This window comes from Panthera uncia (genome assembly GCF_023721935.1).
Source record: "Panthera uncia isolate 11264 chromosome A3 unlocalized genomic scaffold, Puncia_PCG_1.0 HiC_scaffold_11, whole genome shotgun sequence".
NCBI lineage: Eukaryota > Metazoa > Chordata > Mammalia > Carnivora > Felidae > Panthera > Panthera uncia.
Window position 1 is genome coordinate 1631285 of NW_026057578.1, and position 19956 is coordinate 1651240.

A 19956-nucleotide genomic window follows, 5' to 3' on the forward strand; every position below is an offset into this window, starting at 1 on the left:
GCCGCCGCACTCCCGCCGGGCTCCCGCGGCGCCGTGGTCCCCCGGAGCTGGAAGATGGCGAGGCCGGACGCGCGGCTCTGCGCGGGGTGCGCACGGGGGCCCCGGAGCCCCGTGCCGCTGCTCCTGGCCGGGCTGGCGCTGCTGGGCGCAGCACGGGCGCGGGAGGCGGCGGGCGGCGGCTTCAGCCTGCACCCGCCCTACTTCAACCTGGCCGAGGGCGCCCGCATCACCGCGTCGGCCACCTGCGGCGAGGAGGCCCCAGCGCGCGGCGCCCCGCGCCCCACCGAGGACCTCTACTGCAAGCTGGTGGGCGGCCCCGTGGCCGGCGGAGACCCCAACCAGACCATCCAGGTGCGCGCGGGCCGGGACTGGGTCGCCGCCGGGCGGGGCGGGGTGGCGGGGGCCCGGGCGCCGGGGCGGACTTGGCGGGGAGCGCCCAGGTGCGGACCGAAGCCCGCACGTCTAGTAGGGACGCCCTGGTTCCGCATTTCGGGAAACGGAAGGGACCCCGGCTCGGCCATTCGGGCCCGGCCAGAGAAGTGTGCGTCCCCCTCCGTCAAGGCGGGACGCAGCGTGCCCGGGGCGGGCCGTGGCAGGGCGGGAGGGGGCCCGGTGCCCGGTCCCCGGTGTCCCCAAGTCCCGGGGTTCCCGGCGAGGGCGGGACTTGGCCTCCACAGCGGCTGCCTGTGCGGAGGGGGTGGGCCCGCTCTGCCTTCCCCCGGGACAGGCTGGAACCTGCTGGGTGGGGGTGGGGCTGGGGTGCGAGCTGAGGCCGGGTGTTCCTAGAGTTAGGGGCCAGACCCAGGAGGCCGTCACTGCGGATAGCAGAGGGTTGAAGTTCTCTCTGGAGGTCTAGGGACTTGGTGGGACCCTGGGGGCGGGGGGCGGGCAAGCAAACAATGGTATTTGGAGCTGAGCATGGAAAATGCAGACTCAATCGGGGGCAGCGTCCCTGCCCCGCAGGTGCTGAGTCTGTGGGCTTCCGTCTCCCTCGGGAGACGTGGTCTCAACCCTGAAGACCCCCTGGAGGCATGCCCACCCCGCCACAAGTGTGTAGGTGGAGAATGGGCCAAGCGGTACCACCTGACCAGGGAAGCAGGGCCGTTGAGACGCTCTGGACTTCAGCTGAGGGCTGGGGGCCTGGGTTACCCTTGCGGGGGCAGGGGCGGGTAGGGTCTGCTCCGGGGGCCCCTTGACACCCCTGCTGAACCTTAGGGAGAGTGGGGGCCCGGGGCTGGTGTAACCTGAGTCCTTCAGTCCTGGTAGGAGAGGTTGGGGGAGGGGAGGAGGGCAGTTGGAGAGTGGATTAGCTGGGGTGGGTGATGAATGGAGGAGTCTCAGCTGGGCCCCCTGCACTTCCTGCCTGCCCACTGCCCTTGGCCCAGGGGACGGAGGGGCTGAGAGGGGGCTGGTGCCACAGAGCCCTCCTGGGACAGAAGCGTCACCTCCCTTGGGCTCCTGGGCTCACCTTGTGCTCTCCTCTGAGCCCAGCACAGCTGATATAAGAGATGTCAAGCCCACATTTCAGGTAGGGAAACTGAGGCCTGGAAAACCTGCTGGAAGCCCCACAGCCAGGCCAGGATCGGGCTGGGGTGGGCAGTGGAAACCTGGGTCCCTGCTGCAGCGCCCCCACCCCCCCACCCCTGCCACATCCGGTTGATGTCAAAGAGGCTGGTCTCAGGGAGCTTGTATGTGGGTCTCCAGAGCTGCCCCAGAGTGCCTGGCTGAGCCCTTGCTGCTGTCCCTCTAGAGCATCTGCCTGCCCCCTTACAACTCCTCACTGCGCACCTGGGGGGGGAGGGGGGGGATGGCAGAGCAGCAGCTGCCAGACCCCTGAAGGGAGGGGCCTTTATTGCTTAAAGGAGGAGCTTGGGGGCCCCTGGTCAAAGCCTCTTTCTTTTGCTTCTCTTAACTGTGCAGTTTCTCTCCCTGGGCCTCAGGCTTCTCATCTGCAAAATGGGCACAGTACGAGAGCCTTCTTCACCTGAGTTTGTGAGCTTAGCCTGAGGACCCTGGGAAGCCATCAGTTATAGTGACTTCTGACAAACGTGGTGTCACACAGGGGGGAGCAGGCCCCGAGTGAGCCCCCACAGCGCATGGTCGGGCGAGAAAGAGGAGGAAGCTTCCCTTTGAACGACCGTAGCCCTTGTTGGTTAGCGTCCCGGTTCTGAGGCTGCCAGGTGCCCTGGGAAGATCACTTGGCCTGGCAGACACAGGCTGAACGGCCGTGTGGCCTTGGACCAGTCCCTGGCCCGGCCGGCCTCTGTCCTCTCCTCTAAGGGCAGAGGGCCTGCTCACCGCCCTGGCCTTCAAACGGGCTGGTGATAGGGCCTCGCCCACAGGCCCCAACTGGAGCCGAGGGCCTGGGGTAGGACGTGCCAGGGTGGTGACCCCCACCTTCTGTCCATCCTAAGAGCTCAGTCTTGTGCCAGCATGGGCGCTGGGTCACGGAGGATGTGAGGCCCAAGGATGGGGGCTGGCTGGCAGCCCCCAGGGCCCCTGGTGGGGGCGTCCCATCTGGGGCCCGGGGTGGGGGCTGCTGTCCGGGCAGGACGGGCACTGGAGCGGGCAGAGGGCAACTTGGCATTCAGGCCCTTGTGGCCTCAGGTGGGCATTGCAGGGATTCCGGGCTGGCCCTGGGCCCCGCAGGGGAAGTCGGGGGCTCAGCTGCCGGCGCGGTGACTCACGGGGAGGGGTGTGTTACTCCTGTTTCCTCACTGTGTTCCCGGCAGGACCCTCTGTGGGAGGGAGCCTGGTTTCCCCAGCGCTGCCCACTGTGAGCCAGAGCCGGGCTGGCAGGCCGGCCGGGAGAGGCGCCCGCCGTAGCCTCTTGTGGGGACTAGAGAGAGTCAGCTCTCCTTGACCCTCTGGGTGGGCCTGAGCAGAAACTTTCCTGACCTGCCTTGACCCTTGACCCAGCTTCCACATGGTGCTCCCAGGCTTGGTTGGGGGCGGGGGGTCTAACCACAGGCAGCCTTCTCTGGGAGGCCCACCGACCCACCAGGTGGCCCTGCCCGCCTCCCTGGCTTCGGGTGTGGGGTCACCACGTGAGCTTGGCCGTGGAGCCACCCACAGACATGACACCCACCGTTCCGGGTGGCCGCTGCTCCAGCCCCTAGGTGTGGCCGCTCTGGGCGGCGCGGGCTCAGGGGCGCAGTCAAGAGCTGGGCGGTGGTCCCGCCACCACTGAGCTCCGGGCCCCTGAGCAGGGGACAGTGACCAGAGAATCACTAGTAGCCAGAGAATTTCAGGCCCTGTGATAGGACGAAGAGGCGGGTGATGTCCGGGGCTCGGCTGGTTGGCTGCCTGGGTGGTCTAGAGCTCTGGGGCCCTGCAGAGGGGGCGACATCTGAGCTGAGACAGGACAGGAGATGAGGGTCCAGAGCCCACAGGCGGGAACAAGGTCTGAGACAGGGTGACCCGGAGCACCTGGCACCGGGGGTCCTGGAGGCTGCTGGGTAGAAGGCTGGGTGCCCAGGCTCCGTTGCATTTTGGTCTCACTGTCCCGGGCCCGGGGCAGACGGGTCCAGGAGAGGCAGGGGCCCGCCTTGAATTTGTGGAGGCTTGGGGGCTCTCTTGGCTGCCAGGCCTGGGAGTGGGGGAGCAGGGGATCTCCCACGCTCCTACCTCCAACTCCTAGGACGAGGTCTGGCCCCCGGGGAGGTTGGGAGGGGTGGGGCAGCCACATTTCCCAGACACAGCCTCTGGGGCCTTGGTCAATGCCAAGTCCCAGAGGGCGGCCTTTGTGTGCGGAGGGATAGCAGGTCTGGTTTCCTCTGGGGTGGGGGTTGGGTCTCCACTCGGCCTGAGGCCAGTGCCTAGCTGCCCCCCCCCCCCCGCCGTGCCCCCAGGCTCCCAGCACCTGCTCCTCCCTGACAGGGACGTCCCTGTCCCCCCCAGAGGATAGGCCCCCGGCAGGTGGCTGGACCGTGGCAGAAGCAGCTGCTGGGCCCCACGTGGGATCCGTTAATTGTGCTGTGGCCGAGGCAGGTGCTAGTGTTATCCCCACTCTTCGGATGGGGACACTGAGGCTCACGGTGCTGTGACCTGGCTTCGTCCCAGGGGCTCAGCGGCGGCAGAGCCTGGAGGTCTAGGCCTCTCCTGCCGGCTGCCCACACGCCTCCACTCTGGGCCTCTCCCCACAGGCCGCCGGAATGGCTTAATTCCGTCTCTCTGGAGACCCTAATCCAGGCTCTGGGTGAGAGCCCGACTTGGGGGGAGCTGCTGACGGAACTGGGGAGGCAGCCTGGCTCTAGCCGTCCTGGCCACCTGGACCCCTGCCTCCCTGCTTGGGGGGGAGGTAGTGGTGACATCCCCCGCCCGGCCTTCTTTCCCCTCAGCTCTGGCCGCGTCCTCCTTTTTCCCGTTTCTCCTTGCTTCTTCCCGGCCGGGGCCTGGAGCGCACACTCCACTTGCCTCCTCAGGGAGGCCCACGCTGGTTTTCCCACCTTAGGAGGGGGCCGCTCTCCCGTTTCCTCCGGGAGGGGTGTGACCGTGTCTCGACGAGCCAGGTGCCCTGAGTCCAGCCCATCGCAGGCGCTCCGTGTGTGTTTGCCGGGCGGACGAGGGTTGGCAGGTTGGTGGGCGGCAGGGAGACCGGCCATCTGAGCACCCCGTCCCCGCAGGGCCAGTACTGCGACATCTGCACCGCCGCACACAGCAACAGGGCACACCCCGTGAGCAACGCCATCGACGGCACGGAGCGCTGGTGGCAGAGTCCGCCGCTGTCCCGGGGACTGCACTACAATGAGGTCAACGTCACCCTGGACCTGGGCCAGGTAGGGCCCCTCTTTTGCCCCCGCACCCCCCACCGCTGCAGCTGCGGCTGGAGAACTCACCGTGGGGCCCCGGGAGAGCCCTGGGGACTGGGGGGGGGGGGGGGGGCTGGGCACAGGTGGCTGCTGGCCGCAGGCCCCTTGCCTCCGGCCGACGGAGGCGTGGGGGTGGGGGCCTTCTGTGTGTGTGTTTGTCAACATCGCTGCTGCACTCAGGGAGGGAGGAGGGGGGAGGGGGCTCACCAGGGGTCATGGGGTGAGGGGACAGCTCGGAGGAGGGCCTGGTGTTTACTCAGAGGAATTCCTCTGCCTGGAGCCTGGCTCCGGCTGGCGGCTGTGGGAGGAGGCCCTGGAAGTGGACATTCCTGGAATAGCTGCGTTGCAGCGAGGCCACCTTGGGGTTAGGTGTGCGTGCTCAGGCCAGGCCCTGTGCTCTCCTTGGCCTTTGAGGTCTCTGTGCAGGAGGAAGGTGGGGCCGGGCATTTCTCAGTGACACACGAACCCCACTTGCTGGCTCTGGGCTGCGTCCGACTCCCCCGGGCTGCGTCCTGCTCTACGTGTGGCTTTGCCAGGTGCCTGGCCTTGGGGTCCTGCCTGTGAAATGGGCCAGCAGTCCTGTTGCCTCTGCTGCTGGGACTTCAGTGGGGGCAGGTGGATGAGCCCAAGCCCGGAAGCAGCCAACACTGGGTCTTCTTGGGGTCTGGGCCCCGAGGCCGATCCTGCCAGACCCCTGCCTGTTCACGGCGGTGGCTTGGCCACCGTCCCGGTGTGTGACCTGGTGGGTCTCTGCTCCAGGTTGAGCCTCCGTCCCGCTGTCACCCTGATGGTGTTAGGAGAGGTGGTGAGGTGGCCGGAAGGGCGGGCCCCATGGGCAGATTTAGGGTACGTTGTTGGGATACCTTCTGCCCCCAGCCGGGAGGCCCGCAGGCCCGGCCCAGGGGAAGGTGGGCAGCGAAGGGGTGGGTTCAGGCCCCAACAAGTGGCCTGGCATTTCCAGTGGGAGAAGCCGCCGAAGTGAAGGGGCAGGAGCTGGGCCGGAACAGGGGTGGGCTGGGGGCGGCCGCCTTTAATGGGCTCCCTGCCAGGGGCTCCTCCGGGCTGGTGGTGGTAGCCGGCCCGAGTCTACAGGGGGCTTGCTCCGTTTCCCTTCAGCTCACTGGGTTTTTACCACATCTGTGCTCTCCTGTCCTCTGGGAGGGGTCTGGGAGGGGCCTGTGGGACCCTGGGGTCCTCCTCTCTCTGGCACCGCCGTGGGGGTCCATGGGAGGGAGGGCGGGGACGTGGAGCCCACTCCTGCTCCGCTCCGCGGTCAGCCGGGGGGACCTGTGCTGAGCTGGCATACTCTTGCCTCCTCACCTCCTCCGGGGGACAAGCCCGGCCGCGGAGGGAGAGAGGGAGGCCCCTAGCTGGGTGCACAGTGGCCCAGTCTCCATGGCCACCCCAGGGTGGCCGCAGAGCAGGTGGGCACGATGTCTCCCTGAGGCGCAGTGAGTGGGGCCAAGGAGGAACTTGGACCGTGCCCCACGCCCTGCAGCTCTGGCCCCTTTGGGCTCCGTGGCCCCTGAGCCGTGGCCTCCGCATCTGTGAAACGGGCCAGAATTGATGAGGCTGGTGGTACATTTGCTTTGTGGACTGGTTCCAGGCCAGCAAGAGGGTTTCACTGCATGTGTATCTGGACTCTCCAAACCTCGGTTTCCCCAACTGTAAAGTGACGCAGAGGGGAGAGGGGTCATTTCTAGCTGTGTTTGGGGGAGATTGACTCACCCATCCACCTAGCCATTCTTCTCTCTCTTTGTCTCCTCCCCTTCCTTCCTGTTTTCTACCCACCCATTCAGCCAGCCAGCCACCTATCCATCCACCCACCCGCCCGCCCACCACCCACCCACCCACCACCAACCCATCCATCCATTCACCCACTAATATCTCTTTTTATCCACTCATCCCTCCCTCCTTCCTCCCCCCGACTTTACTGACTGCAGACAGATCCCCCAAAGCCCCAGTCTTGGTTGGGCCAAAGGGCTGCCAGCCTGGATTGGGTTGGGGGACAGGGGAGGACAGATCCTGCCTGATAAAGTGCTTTGGAGTTGGATGGGGCACATGGACCCAGTTTTTAACTTTGTGGGGAAGAGAGATGTCTTTCCTGGGGATACTTCCCAGTCAAGACGGAATTCTGGAGGAAATTCCCGAGTTTGCCACCTTCCCTCTTGGAAAGGGAGCTCATTGCTTGTTCTTCCCTGAGCCACCGAGCAGTGACTGGGTCCCTCCGGGGCGCCCTGCTTGCTGGGGCTGGGGATGGAAAGCAGGTCCTGACATCAGTGCCCCGATGTAGGGAAGGGGGAATTCAGCGAGGGCTCGGAGGGCAGAGCAGCAGCTGCCTGCGCGTGGTGGGGAGGTGTTTTAGGGAGTGGCCCTAGAACGCGGCCCTCACAGTGACCTAGGTCCGAGCCCTCGAGGCCCCCCCTGGCCTGGTGATGGAGTGGCTGATGCCCAGTCAGACTGGGGATGTCCCCAGGGCAGGGCCCTCCAAGCGCACTCCCTGGGGCGGATGGGGTGACAGGCTCGGCCCGAGGGGCGGCCGCTTCCAGGTTTTCCGCCGTGGGGGCTAGGCGGTCCCGCGAGGCGTGGGCCCTGGGGTGGGGCTGGGCTTCTGTCAGGAAGCCGGGCTGAGCGGGCAGTGGGGCTGGGCACACCCCCTGTGGCGGGCTGCCAGCAGCCTTTGTTCTGGGATCTGGAGCGGATACCCTGGGAAGGGGGAGGGGGCAGCTGGCATCGGGCATCGGAGGCCTTCCTGCCTCTGGAGAACTGGGCAAGGGGGCGGGTGGGCCACAGGACAGCTCCTAGCCATGGTGGGTGGGCCCGGGGCTGGGGGGGCTTGATCCCTGCAGCGTCTGTGTGTCTGGAGGCGGTGGGGCCCATGGGGCCTCGTGAGCCTGACCCTTCTTTTTCTGAGTCACTCGTATCCTTATGTGGTCTTTCCCGTCTCACCGTGGAGGGGGAGCCGTTGGACCCTCCTCCTTCCCGTTTTGCAGATGGAGAAACTGAGGCTCTGAGAGCCCAGCCCTGGCTGCAAAGGGCATGGGGAGCCCAGGCCTTGGCTCCCTGCCCTGCTCGCCTTGTGGACCTTGGCTGGGAACCCTCAGACCTGAGAGAGCCAAGCTGCTGGTGTGACCAGCCTCAGAACTGGGCCTCCTCTGGAGGGGTACAGAAAGACTCTACTAGCTGGCACTTTCCTGGGTCCCAGTGACCGGCCTGGGGGTCTTCCCGGGAGCCTCCTGCCAGCCTGGGGCTCCCCCTTCCCCCAGGGCAGGGTGGGTGTTGTTCTGACTGCCCTGGCTCAGGCCCGCGCCACAGGGTAGGTCCAGGCTCAGGTCCTGGCAGGTAGGTCCTGCCCCCTTCAGGGGCTCGGCCGTGGGGTCCCAGGCCTTTCCCCCTGAGCCCAGTGGTTTTTTTTTTTTTTTTTTTTATGTTTTTTATTTTTCTTCAGAGAGACAGAGACAGAATGAGAGTGGATTAGGGGCAGAGAGAGAGGGAGACGGAATAAGCAGGCTCCAGGCTCCGAGCTGTCAGCACAGAGCCCGACACGGGGTTCGAACCCACAAACTATGAGATCATGACCTGGGCTGAAGTCGGATGCTCACCCGACTGAGCCACCCGGGTGCCCCCAAGCCCAGTGGTCTTAAGGAGCTGGGCACAGATACCTGGGGGTCGCTGTGGGGCGGACCCCCTCCCTTTCCAGACACCCCCCTGGGGCCTGGCCATGGAGGAGGGGCTCTCCTCAGTGGTCCTCTCCCTCACCTGCCCACTGCCACCAACTCCCCAGATCTGGCTTCAGGTGGGGATGCTGATCCCCTCCCAACTGCGTTCTTGCCCTGTGGCAGGGGCAGGTCAGCCCTTTGTCCCAGCCCTGAGAGGTATGGCCAGGTAACGGTACAGAGGGACTGGGGCCAGCATCAGGGTGTGAGGCCAGGGTGAGGAGTCTGCCCTCCGTGGGGGACAGGGGGGAGACAGGGCGCCAGCAGCCACCGCCCACCCGATGAGGGTGCCGAGGAACAAAGCCTTGGCACAGCTGGTAGCCACCGGTGGGTGAGCCCTCCGTGGGCACTCGGGGAAACTGAGCCAGTGTGGATGGACCAGGACCCTGGTACTGGTTTCTAGATGAGTTGTCGGGCTTGGTCCCAGCCGGGCCACGTGGCCTCTGTGCCTCCTGGGCTGTTCCCTCCTCTAGAGTGGGGACAAGAGCACCTCCCTGTGGACTTTGTGCCTCAGCAAGGGCCCCAGAACCCACTGGCTGCTTTGGCTGTTGGGGTCCCCCGTGTGGCTCTGCCCTGCCAGCCCCGGTTCTGGGCAGGATGCCCTCAGAGGCCGGCCGGCTCGGGGCTCCCCTGGCAGGCCTCCTGGTCCCCGGGTGCCTGCTGGCCTGGCTTTCTGGCCCAGCCGGGCACTCGGCCATGCGGCCAGCACCCTGGGAGTGTCATCGGGGTTGTTCAAGGGAAGTGGCAGGAAGTATGACCGAGGCTGGTGGCCGGGCTCTGGTTACGGAGCCCAGCAGCCAGGACAGGTGCGGGGGCTGGTCCGGACATGGCCCCTTGAGCTGAGCTCCCTGGGGGAAGACAGTGAGGGGGTCCTGGTGGCATCCCTGGGGTAGACATCCCCCCTCTGCCGAGAATGAGCGAGACCCTTTACTCAGAGGACACAGGGCCAGAGGGGCCCCCATGGTCACACGAACCACCCAGCACAAGGCACACACACCTCCCTGCCACCTCCCAGGCCTCCCCTCCCAGGCCCCGGTGGCCCCCAAAGCCTCCTGTTTTCTGTTTGTAAACAAACCCCATGCATCGGTGACTAGCAGCCCCACTCACCGAGACCAAACTGTTTAGGTTTGGGCACCCCCCCGCCGGGATAAACTCTACTTCCTGTGGCTTGGGATTGACCATCTGGCCTGACCTGGGCCAGGCTGCAGGGAGGAGGGGACGGGGGGCAGTGAGCTTTGGGCTGGGGCTGGGCCCGAAACCCTCCTTCAAGGCCTCGGTGGTTGGGGTCTCTGAACACCTGTCGGAGGCCCTTCCACGCCCCCCATTCCCTGAAAGTCTCCCCATGCCGCTCTGCCTACCCGGTGCCCTGACCAGCAGTGTTGAGGCCCTGACGCCTCTGCGTATCCTCTGTTTCCGTGTCCTGCCTCCGTCCCGACAGTGGCTTTCCAGTCCTTGCCTCTCCTGGAACTGGTCCACATGTAGCCTGTTTTCAGTCTCCCTGTTCCCGCTGTGTGGACGGCCATGCTTATTTACCCAGTTGGGGGCTTGAGTAGACACGCCCGGCCCAGCCTCACCGGCCCGTGCCACGGCATTGATCGTCATGGATGTTTCCAGATGGGGTCCCTGCTTAGAGGGGTGCAGACGCGGGGGTGCTGGGCCCTGAAGGTGGGGGGATCCAGGAGGTCAGGGAGCTAGCCCGGACGCCTGGTCTAGGAGGGACTTCCTGCCTCCGCTGGGCCACAGTTTGGGACCCTGGCCCATCCCGGGAATGTCCCAGGCATCGGCATGGGGCCTTGCTTCCTTCAGGGCCAGGGCTGAGTCACACACTGAGGGGTGATTCACACCGCCCAGCCCAGCAGGGAGGAGGGGGCTGGGCTTCCACACACCGCCCCCCCCCCACCAGGACAGAGGCGTCAGGGCTGGCCTGGGTCTTTCCAGCTCCGAGATGAGCCGGGACAGAGGTGGCCGCGCTGGACGTGAGCACCTCGCACTCCCATGTTCCAGCCGTGGCCCTGCCTTTAGTGATGTGGGCGCCTTAACTGAAGAGGTGGCTGACCAGCTGTCACCCTCTGCCCCCCCCCATCCCTGGGGGTGTCAGGGGCCCCTGGTGGGGTCTGGAGTCCCTCCCTATGTTGTTCGGACCCCAGCCCTGGCCCCTGCACATTCCCCTCCCCCCCACCGCTGCCTTGGCACCGAGCATGTATTGGGCACCGGGTGCCCTGTGCACCCTCCCCGCCACCTCCAGGGACAGGTGGTGTCTTCCCGTTCGGAGCTTTCGGAGAGACACCGCGCCCTGACCCGCACCTTTGCCATGATTGTCTTCCGACTGTGCTGTGTCCAGGGAGGGGATGCACAGCCACCACAGTCTCTGGGCCTCCTGTCCTGGCCCCAGCCCCCCTCAGGCAGTGGTCACCACCGGGGCACGTGCCCTCCCGGGTCAGGAGGGCGTGGGGGCCAGGGGGCGCGGCGGCCGAGAGGCAGGTCTGGCTGCCGTCCTGGAGACGTGCCTGCCCCGGAATAGCCAGATTTTTAAAAATAACTCGGAGGCTTTTGTTTGGCTCTAGCTTTAAAAGACATTTTTTTCCTTCTGCACAGAACTTCGCAGCAGCGGGAAAGGTCAGCCCCAGCTGGCAGCGGAGCCCCGCGGGCGGGCGGGCGGGGGGAGGGCCGTGTCCAGGGAGGCCAGGGGTCTGCTCCTGCTCCCAGGTCACATCCAGGGCAGCTGTGCGGCCCTGGCAGCCGGAACCAGTTGGGGACAGATGGGGAAGGCTGGGTGCACGGCTACGTCCCCTCCAGCCTGGGGCCGTGGGCACAGCTGTCTGGGGCCCCCCGGGTGACAGGCCGGTGACGAGGTGGCAAACAGACGGAGGCAGGGGTCTTGCTCGCGTCTAGGGCGCTGCGCACGGGGTGGAAGTTTCCGTGCTGCCCTCGTCCCGCTGCTCCGTGCGTTTGAATCAATATTTGTGCAAGTGCCCTGAGCTGGGAAAAATGCGACCGGCTGCCGACCTGGGGGAGGGACAGAGCCGGCCAGCGGAGGGCGCAGCCTGGTGGCCTCGCTCAGGGAAAGGCGGGGGTGGGTCCCAGGGGGCTTGGCGGGAACCTTTCATTTCCTCGGGGCCTCTGCTGGGGGCCGAGCTGCCGCCCCCACCCAAGAGCAGCCTGTGGGCACCTGACACGCACCCGGGGCCCCCCCTCCACCTGCCATGCCCCCCTCCTCCCGCACAAAGACCCCTCCTGCGGGAGGGGCCATTGGAGGTCCCCGGGGCTCCCTGGAGTGCCTGAGGGCTGGCCAAGGTGTCAGTCTGGGTGTGGGGTCTGTGCCCCAGAGACCCAGCCCCTTCCCCGCGGGCAGCACTGAACGGACGATGACCTCAGAGCCTGGCTGTGGGTGGAGAAGCCCGCGCCCCCACCCCCCTCCCCGGGGAAAGGCGGCTCTTGGCTTCAGCTGGGCCTGTCTCTGAAAACTCCAGGCCTTCTGGGAATGACAGGACTCGGAACGGGTGTGTCCCAGGGGCCTGGGACTTTCCCGTCCCCCTCCCCCCATTCTTAGCGGCCCGTGCCCACCTTCCCTCACAGGATCACCGCGGCAGCCTCAGTTGATGGGGGTTGACTGTGGGCCTCGGGCAGCCCTGAAGTGGCCCCTGCCTCGTCCCGTGGGGCCCCAGTGCTCTGTTCCGGCGCAGCAGGCGCTGGCGGGGCCCTGCTGAGGGCACGGTGGGGGGCCTGATGGGTGACGTCACCTCTGAGGCTGCTGCACCGTCCACTGCCTACCTGGGGGGGCCCTGGGAGTGCTCCTGGAGTGGGGGTGTGGGCGCCCCACGCGGCCTGTCTGCTCACTCTGTCTGGTCTTGTGTGGGACCCCCCGCCCCTCCTGAGTGCCCAGCCTTCCCTGTGCAGATTAGGGGCCGTCCGAGTCCCACTGCCCGCCCTGCCCGTGTCTCCTTGGAGCCCAAACACACCCTGCACGGGCAGAGCCTGCACAGTGGCCCTGCCGGCTTTGTTGTTCCCTTAGCGGCGGGGCAGAGGGCTGGGGGAGGGGGAGGCGCTCACTGGCCCTCAGAGCTTCGAGGCCTGGAAAACACTGTCCCTCCCCCATCCCGTCAGCACATAGGGGAGGCTGAGGCCGGGTGGGTGCAGGGACACCACCCCCCGGAAGCATGTGTGCAGGGGCAGGGCAGTCACGCCCGGCTGGTGTGCGAGGGTGGGCCTCCTCAGCCACTCTGCCTCTCAGGGGTCTCGGTGGCCCAGCCTCATCATCCAGGCCACGGCCGGGCAGGCGCCTGAGCCTCCTGGCTGTTCTCAGTGAGCCAGAGCCCTTTCCTGGGAACTGTGGCCCAGGGTTGGGGGCTCTGGATGCTGATGTGGGGACCCCCTGCCATGCGCCGCACCCCCAAGGAGCTGGGTCCACAACCTGTAAGGGTCCTCCAGCCTCCGTGGGGCGCTGCCTCTTGAAAGGGGCTCCTTCATTACCTCGCCCCATGTGTCTGCATACCGGGGCCTCCGGAGCCAGCATGGGTGGGCTGCAGTCAGGAGGGCTTCCCCGAGGAGGTGTCCCGATTGCCCTGTGGATCCCGTGTCGGATGGGGCTGGGGGATCAAGGCTAACACCTGCTAGGCTGCAGGGCCGGGGAAGCAGTCGACAGGGGAGGGACCCCACCAAGCCCCTGGAGGCACAAGACATTAGGGACATCCAGGGATGCTGTCCTCCGGTGAGGAAGAGGTGAGAGGCATACCTCCCTGGAGTGAGGTTGTGCTGGGGCAGAGCAGGAGAGGTGCCCCTGTGCTGCCTGCCGGTGCTTGAGGGATTCTGGGTGCCTCTGCGGGAACGGCTTTGCCCTTCCCAGGCTGGGTGCCGCCCTGACACGCCCCGGGCCCTGTGAAGTACCAGCTCCTGGGCTGGCGAGGGTTCCTTGGCCCAGATCTGAGAGGGCTTATGGTCCAGCCCCTCTGCCCCACTGGGGTCTCCTGATGAGCACAGGGACCTGCCGTCGGGGCCTCCGGGGCCGTGGGCCGGTCAGTGGGAGAGGGAGCTGGTCCCGAGTCAGCTCTGAGAGTGCCATGGGGGTGACCGGGGTGAGGCTGGAGAGGGGCCCCGTTCCGGGAGCTGCTGGCTGTTTGAGGAGGCCAGGCTCATTTGGGAGCTGGGGCTACCGTCTGGCCACCTGCCCAGGCCGGCCACCAGAGCCTCGGGGACAGTGGAATGAGCCCCTGACTTGGCCGGCCAGCCTCGCTGCCTGGGCACTGTGGACAGACTGCCCCTGTGCCCCTTCTACCCCGGCCCCCAGGCCTGCCTGCAGACTTAGAGCCTGACCCATGTGCCGCTGGGGCAGAGGTGGAGGGAGGCACCCCAGGCCCAGGAGGGGAGACTGTCAGAAATGGGGGTTCCCACCCTCAGTCTCTGTGTCCCCAGCATGGGCCTCGGCAGCCACAGGCCTGAGCCAAGGGGCTGTGCCCCGAGCCGGCTGGCCTTCGTGGGCCTAGCCCACGGACGTCCAGCGTGGGAAAAGAGGGCCCCCCCTTACGGGGTGGGGTGGCCGTCCAGGCCCTGAGCTGAGGGGAGGGGGCCTGGGGGCGTCAACACCTCACCCTCCCGCAGGTTTTCCACGTGGCCTACGTGCTCATCAAGTTCGCCAACTCGCCGAGACCGGACCTCTGGGTGCTGGAGCGGTCCACGGACTTCGGCCACACCTACCAGCCGTGGCAGTTCTTTGCCTGTGAGTCTCCCGGCCGGGGCTGGCCAGGGGCGTCCCCTGGGGTGGGCCGCCATCCCCGTGCTCTCTCAGGGCCCCGAGTGCCAGGCCTGCCCTCACGCCCAGCTTCCGCGCATCAGGGCCGTGGGGCGTGAGGTCCCAAATGCAGGTGCGTGCTCAGCAGTTCCTTTCCCTGACGTGGGTCCGGGCTGGGTCCAGGCGCTGGTGATGCCAGGATCTCTGGTGCCACATCTTGGCTCTCACTAGACCGGCTTCATGGCCCAGCAGCTCCAGGAGCAACAAGGGGAGCCGGTCAGGAGCCCTGACGTCTCCCTGGGCGCACCTGTCCAGCGCCACCATGACCGGCCATGTTGATGGGGACGCTCCCGCTGGGTGGGCCTGGGTCACGGGTCCCTCAGAACTCCGGGGGCGAGAGTGAGGGCGGGGAGTCCTCCACAGGGCAGTTGGGAATGGTCCCCCAAGCACGGGATGAGGAGGGCCATTGCGGGGGGGGGGGGGGGGGGGGGGGGGGGCACTTGTTCTCTGCAGAGAGAGGCCGGCGTGGCGAGGGCCACGCCCTCCTGGGGAAGCTCCCTTCTCAGCAGGTGCCTCGCCCCTGCAACAACTGCCTGTGGGGCCGGGCGGGGTGGCCCGTCGAGGCACAGCAGTGTCGGGGGGTGCCGCTGGGGCCCCGTGCCCTCACCTTCCCGCCCGGTTCCCACAGCCTCCAAGAGGGACTGCTTTGAGCGGTTCGGGCCACAGACGCTGGAGCGCATCACGCGGGACGACCACGTCATTTGCTCCACCGAGTACTCTCGGATCGTGCCCCTGGAGAACGGCGAGGTGGGCTCTGGGGCAGCACGGTGGCCGGTCCCTGCTGGTCCGGTGGTGGCGGCCCACACCCTGGCCTGACCCTTTGCCCTGTGTGCAGATTGTGGTATCCCTGGTGAACGGGCGCCCGGGGGCCATGAACTTCTCCTACTCACCCCTGCTGCGTGACTTCACCAAAGCTACCAACATCCGTCTGCGCTTCCTGCGCACAAACACGCTGCTGGGCCACCTCATGGGCAAGGCGCTGCGGGACCCCACCGTCACCCGCCGGGTGAGACGCCGACCGGTGGGCCCCAGGGGCGGTCTGGCCGGGCCGGGGCTGGTGTGGGTGGGCCATGGTGCTCACCGCCCACGGGTGCAGTATTATTATAGCATCAAGGACATCAGCATCGGTGGCCGCTGCGTCTGCCATGGCCACGCGGACGTCTGTGACTCCCAAGACCCCACGGACCCCTTCAGGTGAGGCCCGCCTCTTGCCGCCAGTCCTCATCCCCTTCCCCGCTCCGGGGCTTGGAGACCCGGTGCCGCCGCCCACCACGTCCCCGGATGACGCGCCCTGGCTGCCGTCCCACGGCCTCGGTTTGCTCACACGCGCGGCGAAGCGGGGGGGCAGCGTGCGTGCGGCTCCCCAGGGGGCCCTGGGCCTGGCTCGCACCCGTCTGCCCAGAGGCCGGCAGCGAGGGGGTTCTTGTTCGGCCCTCCGGGCTGGCTGCTTCTCCCGCCCCAGCAGGGGAGTCGGGCGGGCGTGGGGACATGCCTGAGACTGCACGTCCTTGTTCTCTAGTCCTCTCCCTTCCCTCGGGACACAAATAATACCTGCTCTGCTGTCCCCGTGCTTGACCTCGTCCCCCACCGCAGGCACGGGCCCGGGAGCATCTGTTCTGGGGAGACCGGGAACGTGCGAACCTGTACCCAGTGTGGGGTCCCTGCGGGGCTGATGCTGCAGGGCCAGGCGGGTCCGGGGCGGACAGAGGTGCCAAGAGATGTAGCCGAGTCTGGATGGGGGGCCCGTGGAGACCCCTGCCCGCTACGGGGAGCTAGCAGGCCGCCCCTGCCGCTTCCCTGGCCTTGAAATCCCGCAGCCCCCACCTCATGCATTTGGGGTGGGGGCCTGCGCTGTGCTCTCTGCAGGCCGTTGTCCACACCCCCACTTACGGGGGGGTGCAGATGAAGCCCGGAAGCAGGGGAGGTCACCCCGTTCGTGGCCTCATGAGCGGCGAGCCCCAGGCCTCCTCAGACACGGCCGATGGGTCTGAGGAGGGAAGGGTACCTTCACCTGGCCGGAGGACGCAGGCTGGCTGCCCGCCTCCCGGTGGCCCTCCGGACCCATCCGGCCCGTCCTGCGGCCCTGTGGCCCCGACTCGGGCCCTCGCCGGCAGCGTCGGCTGCTGAGCTCGGGCCCCGCTAGTTGCTCTGGGAGATCGGGTGCCAAGTGGGAACACGTGCCAGCTGGCAGAGGCGCCTGCTGGGCGCCAGACCGGCCTCGGAGGAGACGCGGGCCTGCCCTTGCCTGCCGGGAAGGCGTCGGTATCTGCTCTGACTCACCTGCACACGGGTGTGGACGGGGCTCAGCTCACCCTGTGGGGCACGAGGGGTGGTGCCCACGGGGCGGCTGCCCCAGAACGACAGACGCCGACCCCCCCCATGCCACGTCCCAGAGCTCCAGCCTGCTCTGCTCTCCCTGTTCCCATCTCCCACACCTCTGCCCTCCTCCGGGGCGGGGGGGAGGCTCTGCCCCTTACAGCCCCCGACCCACCATCTCCCGTGGGTCTCTGCCTCCTCCCCCGCCTCGGCCTGCACCATCCCCACCTCCTCCACCTGGAGCACCCTCACCTCCTCCTTCACCTGGAGCACCCACACCTCCTCTTCCTCTTCCACCTGGAGTACCTGCACCTCCCCCTTCTCCTCCACCTGGAGCACCCACACCTCCTCCTCCTCCTCTACCTGGAGCACCTACACCTCCTCCTCCTTCACCTCAAACACCCTCACCTCCTCTTCCTCCTCCACCTTGAGAACCCTCACCTCTTCCTCCTCCTCCACCTGGAGCACCCGCACCTCCTCCTCCTCCACCTGGAGCACCCTCACCTCCTCCTCCTCCTCCTCCTCCTCCTCCACCTGCAGCACCCTCACCTCCTCCTCCTCCTCCTCCTCCTCCTCCACCTGGAGCACCCTCACCTCCTCCTCCTCCTCCTCCTCCTCCACCTGGAGCACCCGCACCTCCTCCTCCTCCACCTGGAGCACCCCCACCTCCTCCTCCTCCTCCTCCTCCTCCACCTGGAGCACCCGCACCTCCTCCTCCTCCACCTGGAGCACCCTCACCTCCTCCTCCTCCTCCTCCTCCTCCTCCTCCACCTGGAGCACCCGCACCTCCTCCTTCTCCACCTGCACCACCACCACCACCATCACCACCATCTCCAAGCCCCCTGCACCCTCTCCCCCATCTCCGTCACCACCACCACTACCCGCCTGGCTCTGTTCAGAACCCCTCACTCACTCTCCTGCTTTCCTTTGATTTGGAAGTTACACGTTTTCTTTCTGTTGCTGTGTCGTTGTGTCAGTTGTCTGGGCCGCTGTGATGAGATACCATAGACACGTGGCTTATCAACAACAGAAACACACTTCTCACTGTTCTGGAGGCCACGGCGGCCCACTTCCTGGTTCTTGGTGTATCTTCACGTGACAGGGGGTGATGGAGCTCTTAAGGTCCTTTCATAAGGACACTGATCCCACTAACGGGGGCTCCACCCTCAAGACCTAATCACCCCCCGAAGGCCCCACCTCCCAGTACTGTCACCTTGGCCGCTAGGTTCCATGCGTGAGTTCTGGGGGACGCAGACATTTGGCCGGTGGCCGTGCTGTTTACTGTAGTGGTGAGACCCTTGCTTAGCGTCGGGCATACGTGACCAGATCGAAGCATAACCAGCTGCTCTGTGGCCCTGATGACACAGCGCCCAAGAGCTCTGACCTCGTGCATGGTGCTTCCGTCCAGTGGGAATGTGTGGTCTCTGATGACGGCTGTTGTCTGTGGCTGTTTTGTCCCCACTCTTGGGTGGGCGGGTAGCTTGGCCGACTAGAATTCTGGTTGACGGCTGTGTCTCTCACACTTCAGAGAAAGCATTTCGCTGTCGCTTGGTGTCCTCAATGGGTGGGAGAGTCACTGTCACATGCATCGTTGCCCCTCTGGTTTGTCTGCCCCTTCTGGATGGTTCTGTGACCTTCTCTGCAGAATATCTCTGTGGCATCAAGGAGTGGTTCTGTCTTCTCTTGCTCAAACTCATGCTTTCTGAATCTGAGAGAGTGTTTTTGTTGGTTCGGGACCATTCCTGGCCATCGGCTCTGACCTTGCCCCTTACACCTCTTTTCTTTTTCCAGAATTCTGTTCCATAGACAGGAACTTCTTACGGTTTCCTTCTGTCTCCGGCTTCACATGTGCTTCCCTATCGGTTTTCTGAGCTGCCTTTAGGTGGTTAGTTTAGGTCACTGAACCTCCAGCTGAGAGTAGCCTGTCCGTTATCTGGAATTTTGGTGATTGAATTTTTTGTTTATAGAAGTTCTCATTGGTTCTTTGGCTACACCTGCCTGTTTTTCATAGCGTTGCAGGTTTTGTTTTAGGTTCCTTTGGTTGTAACTTGAAACGTTCGTGTTTTTGGTTTCTTCCCATTTGCCCCCAAGTTGCTGGGGTCATGTCCTGCTGATCTGCTGTGTGGGCTGCGTGTTGTGTTGCTGCTGGGCCCCAGACTGGGAACGATCACTCCAGAGTAGTTTTGTGAGGGCCTTTGCCAAACACCCCGGGGTATCACTAGCCCAGTACCACTTTTTAGATTAATTTTTGGTGCCCTGACCGTGTGGACCGTGGAAGAACCAAACAACAGGTGCGGACTCTACGTTACGGACCCTCAGAGCTGGGGTGGAGACAGACCGGCTTCCTGGGGCCACCTCTCTGTGGCAGCCACTCCTGCTTCCTCTTCCACGGAGGCTTCCCAGATGTCCCCTGGCCCTGAGGGCGAGCAGTGTTGATTCCCAAGGCCCTGCAGACACTTTGGGGGGAGGGGCTGGATCCGTGTGATCTGAGGCCTGGGTCTCCGTGGACCAGCTTCTGAGGTCCTGCTCAGGACACGCACAGTGCCTGCAGCTGCGGTGCTGGCCCGGGACCAGAGTCAGCAGCCCCGAGCTGTGGTTCCTGCCCCCGCCTCGGTTGAGTGACGGAGGTGTGTGTCGGGTGGGGCTTGGGCATGGGTGTTCTGCAAACTCAGTCCTCAGCTGCGGCCAGCTGTCCCCCTGACCACTGAGCCAACAGGAGCTGCTCTCCAGCACAGCAGGCGGGCTTCCAGCCGTCTGGTGTCCACCCCCGCTGGAAGAGGAAGCAGTTCCTGGCCACTTGCCCCTGGGGCGGCACCCTGGATGCCTGGGGGTATCTGGCTGAGCTCATACTGCTGAGTGAGACCTGGGCCTTGGAGCTGGCCCAGGGAGGCTGTGGGCTCGGCCTTAGGGCCCGGCCACAGGGAGGAGGGCTTAGCTCCATCAAGAAGGACCTGGGGCTCCAGGCTGACCTGCAGGCAGGGGCCACCTACGCTGCCACCGAGTGCCCTGTCCCAGCCCCCCTCACACGCGTCCTGGGCCCTCCTCCCATCCTCCGTGGGGGCTGTGCACAGCCCCTGCCATCTTTCTCCTCGTGTCCCTGTGGGTCCACGGTGGGGCCCCTCCCTCCTGTCTCACGTGTCCCCCACAGGCTTCAGTGTGCCTGTCAGCACAACACATGTGGGGGCTCCTGTGACCGCTGCTGCCCAGGCTTCAACCAGCAGCCGTGGAAGCCGGCAACCACCGAAAGCGCCAACGAGTGCCAGTGTGAGTGCCCTGCGCGTGCCCGCGTGCGCACACACACGTGCTCACACGCCATTTCCGTCAGCGT

General features: G+C 65.9%; 1 protein-coding gene and 1 long non-coding RNA gene across 2 annotated transcripts in view; one reads left to right on the forward strand and one right to left on the reverse strand.

Annotated features, from left to right (window-relative positions):
* Positions 1-8: 8 nt before the first annotated feature.
* LAMA5 (laminin subunit alpha 5) overlaps positions 9-19956 on the forward strand; it is a 49988-nt gene continuing 30040 nt past the window's right edge. The window contains exons 1-7 of the mRNA XM_049650499.1: positions 9-351; positions 4626-4778; positions 14123-14240; positions 14941-15059; positions 15148-15318; positions 15409-15506; positions 19777-19892. Of these exons, the coding sequence (XP_049506456.1) occupies positions 55-351; positions 4626-4778; positions 14123-14240; positions 14941-15059; positions 15148-15318; positions 15409-15506; positions 19777-19892 (1072 nt within the window). The 5' untranslated portion in view covers positions 9-54. The remainder of the gene's footprint in view (positions 352-4625; positions 4779-14122; positions 14241-14940; positions 15060-15147; positions 15319-15408; positions 15507-19776; positions 19893-19956) is intronic.
* Positions 16857-17392, reverse strand: LOC125936434 (uncharacterized). The gene is made up of 4 exons (XR_007462015.1): positions 17322-17392; positions 17208-17279; positions 17070-17117; positions 16857-16886 (listed from the first exon to the last, which is right to left on the reverse strand). It is a non-coding gene; the product is annotated as an uncharacterized LOC125936434 (long non-coding RNA).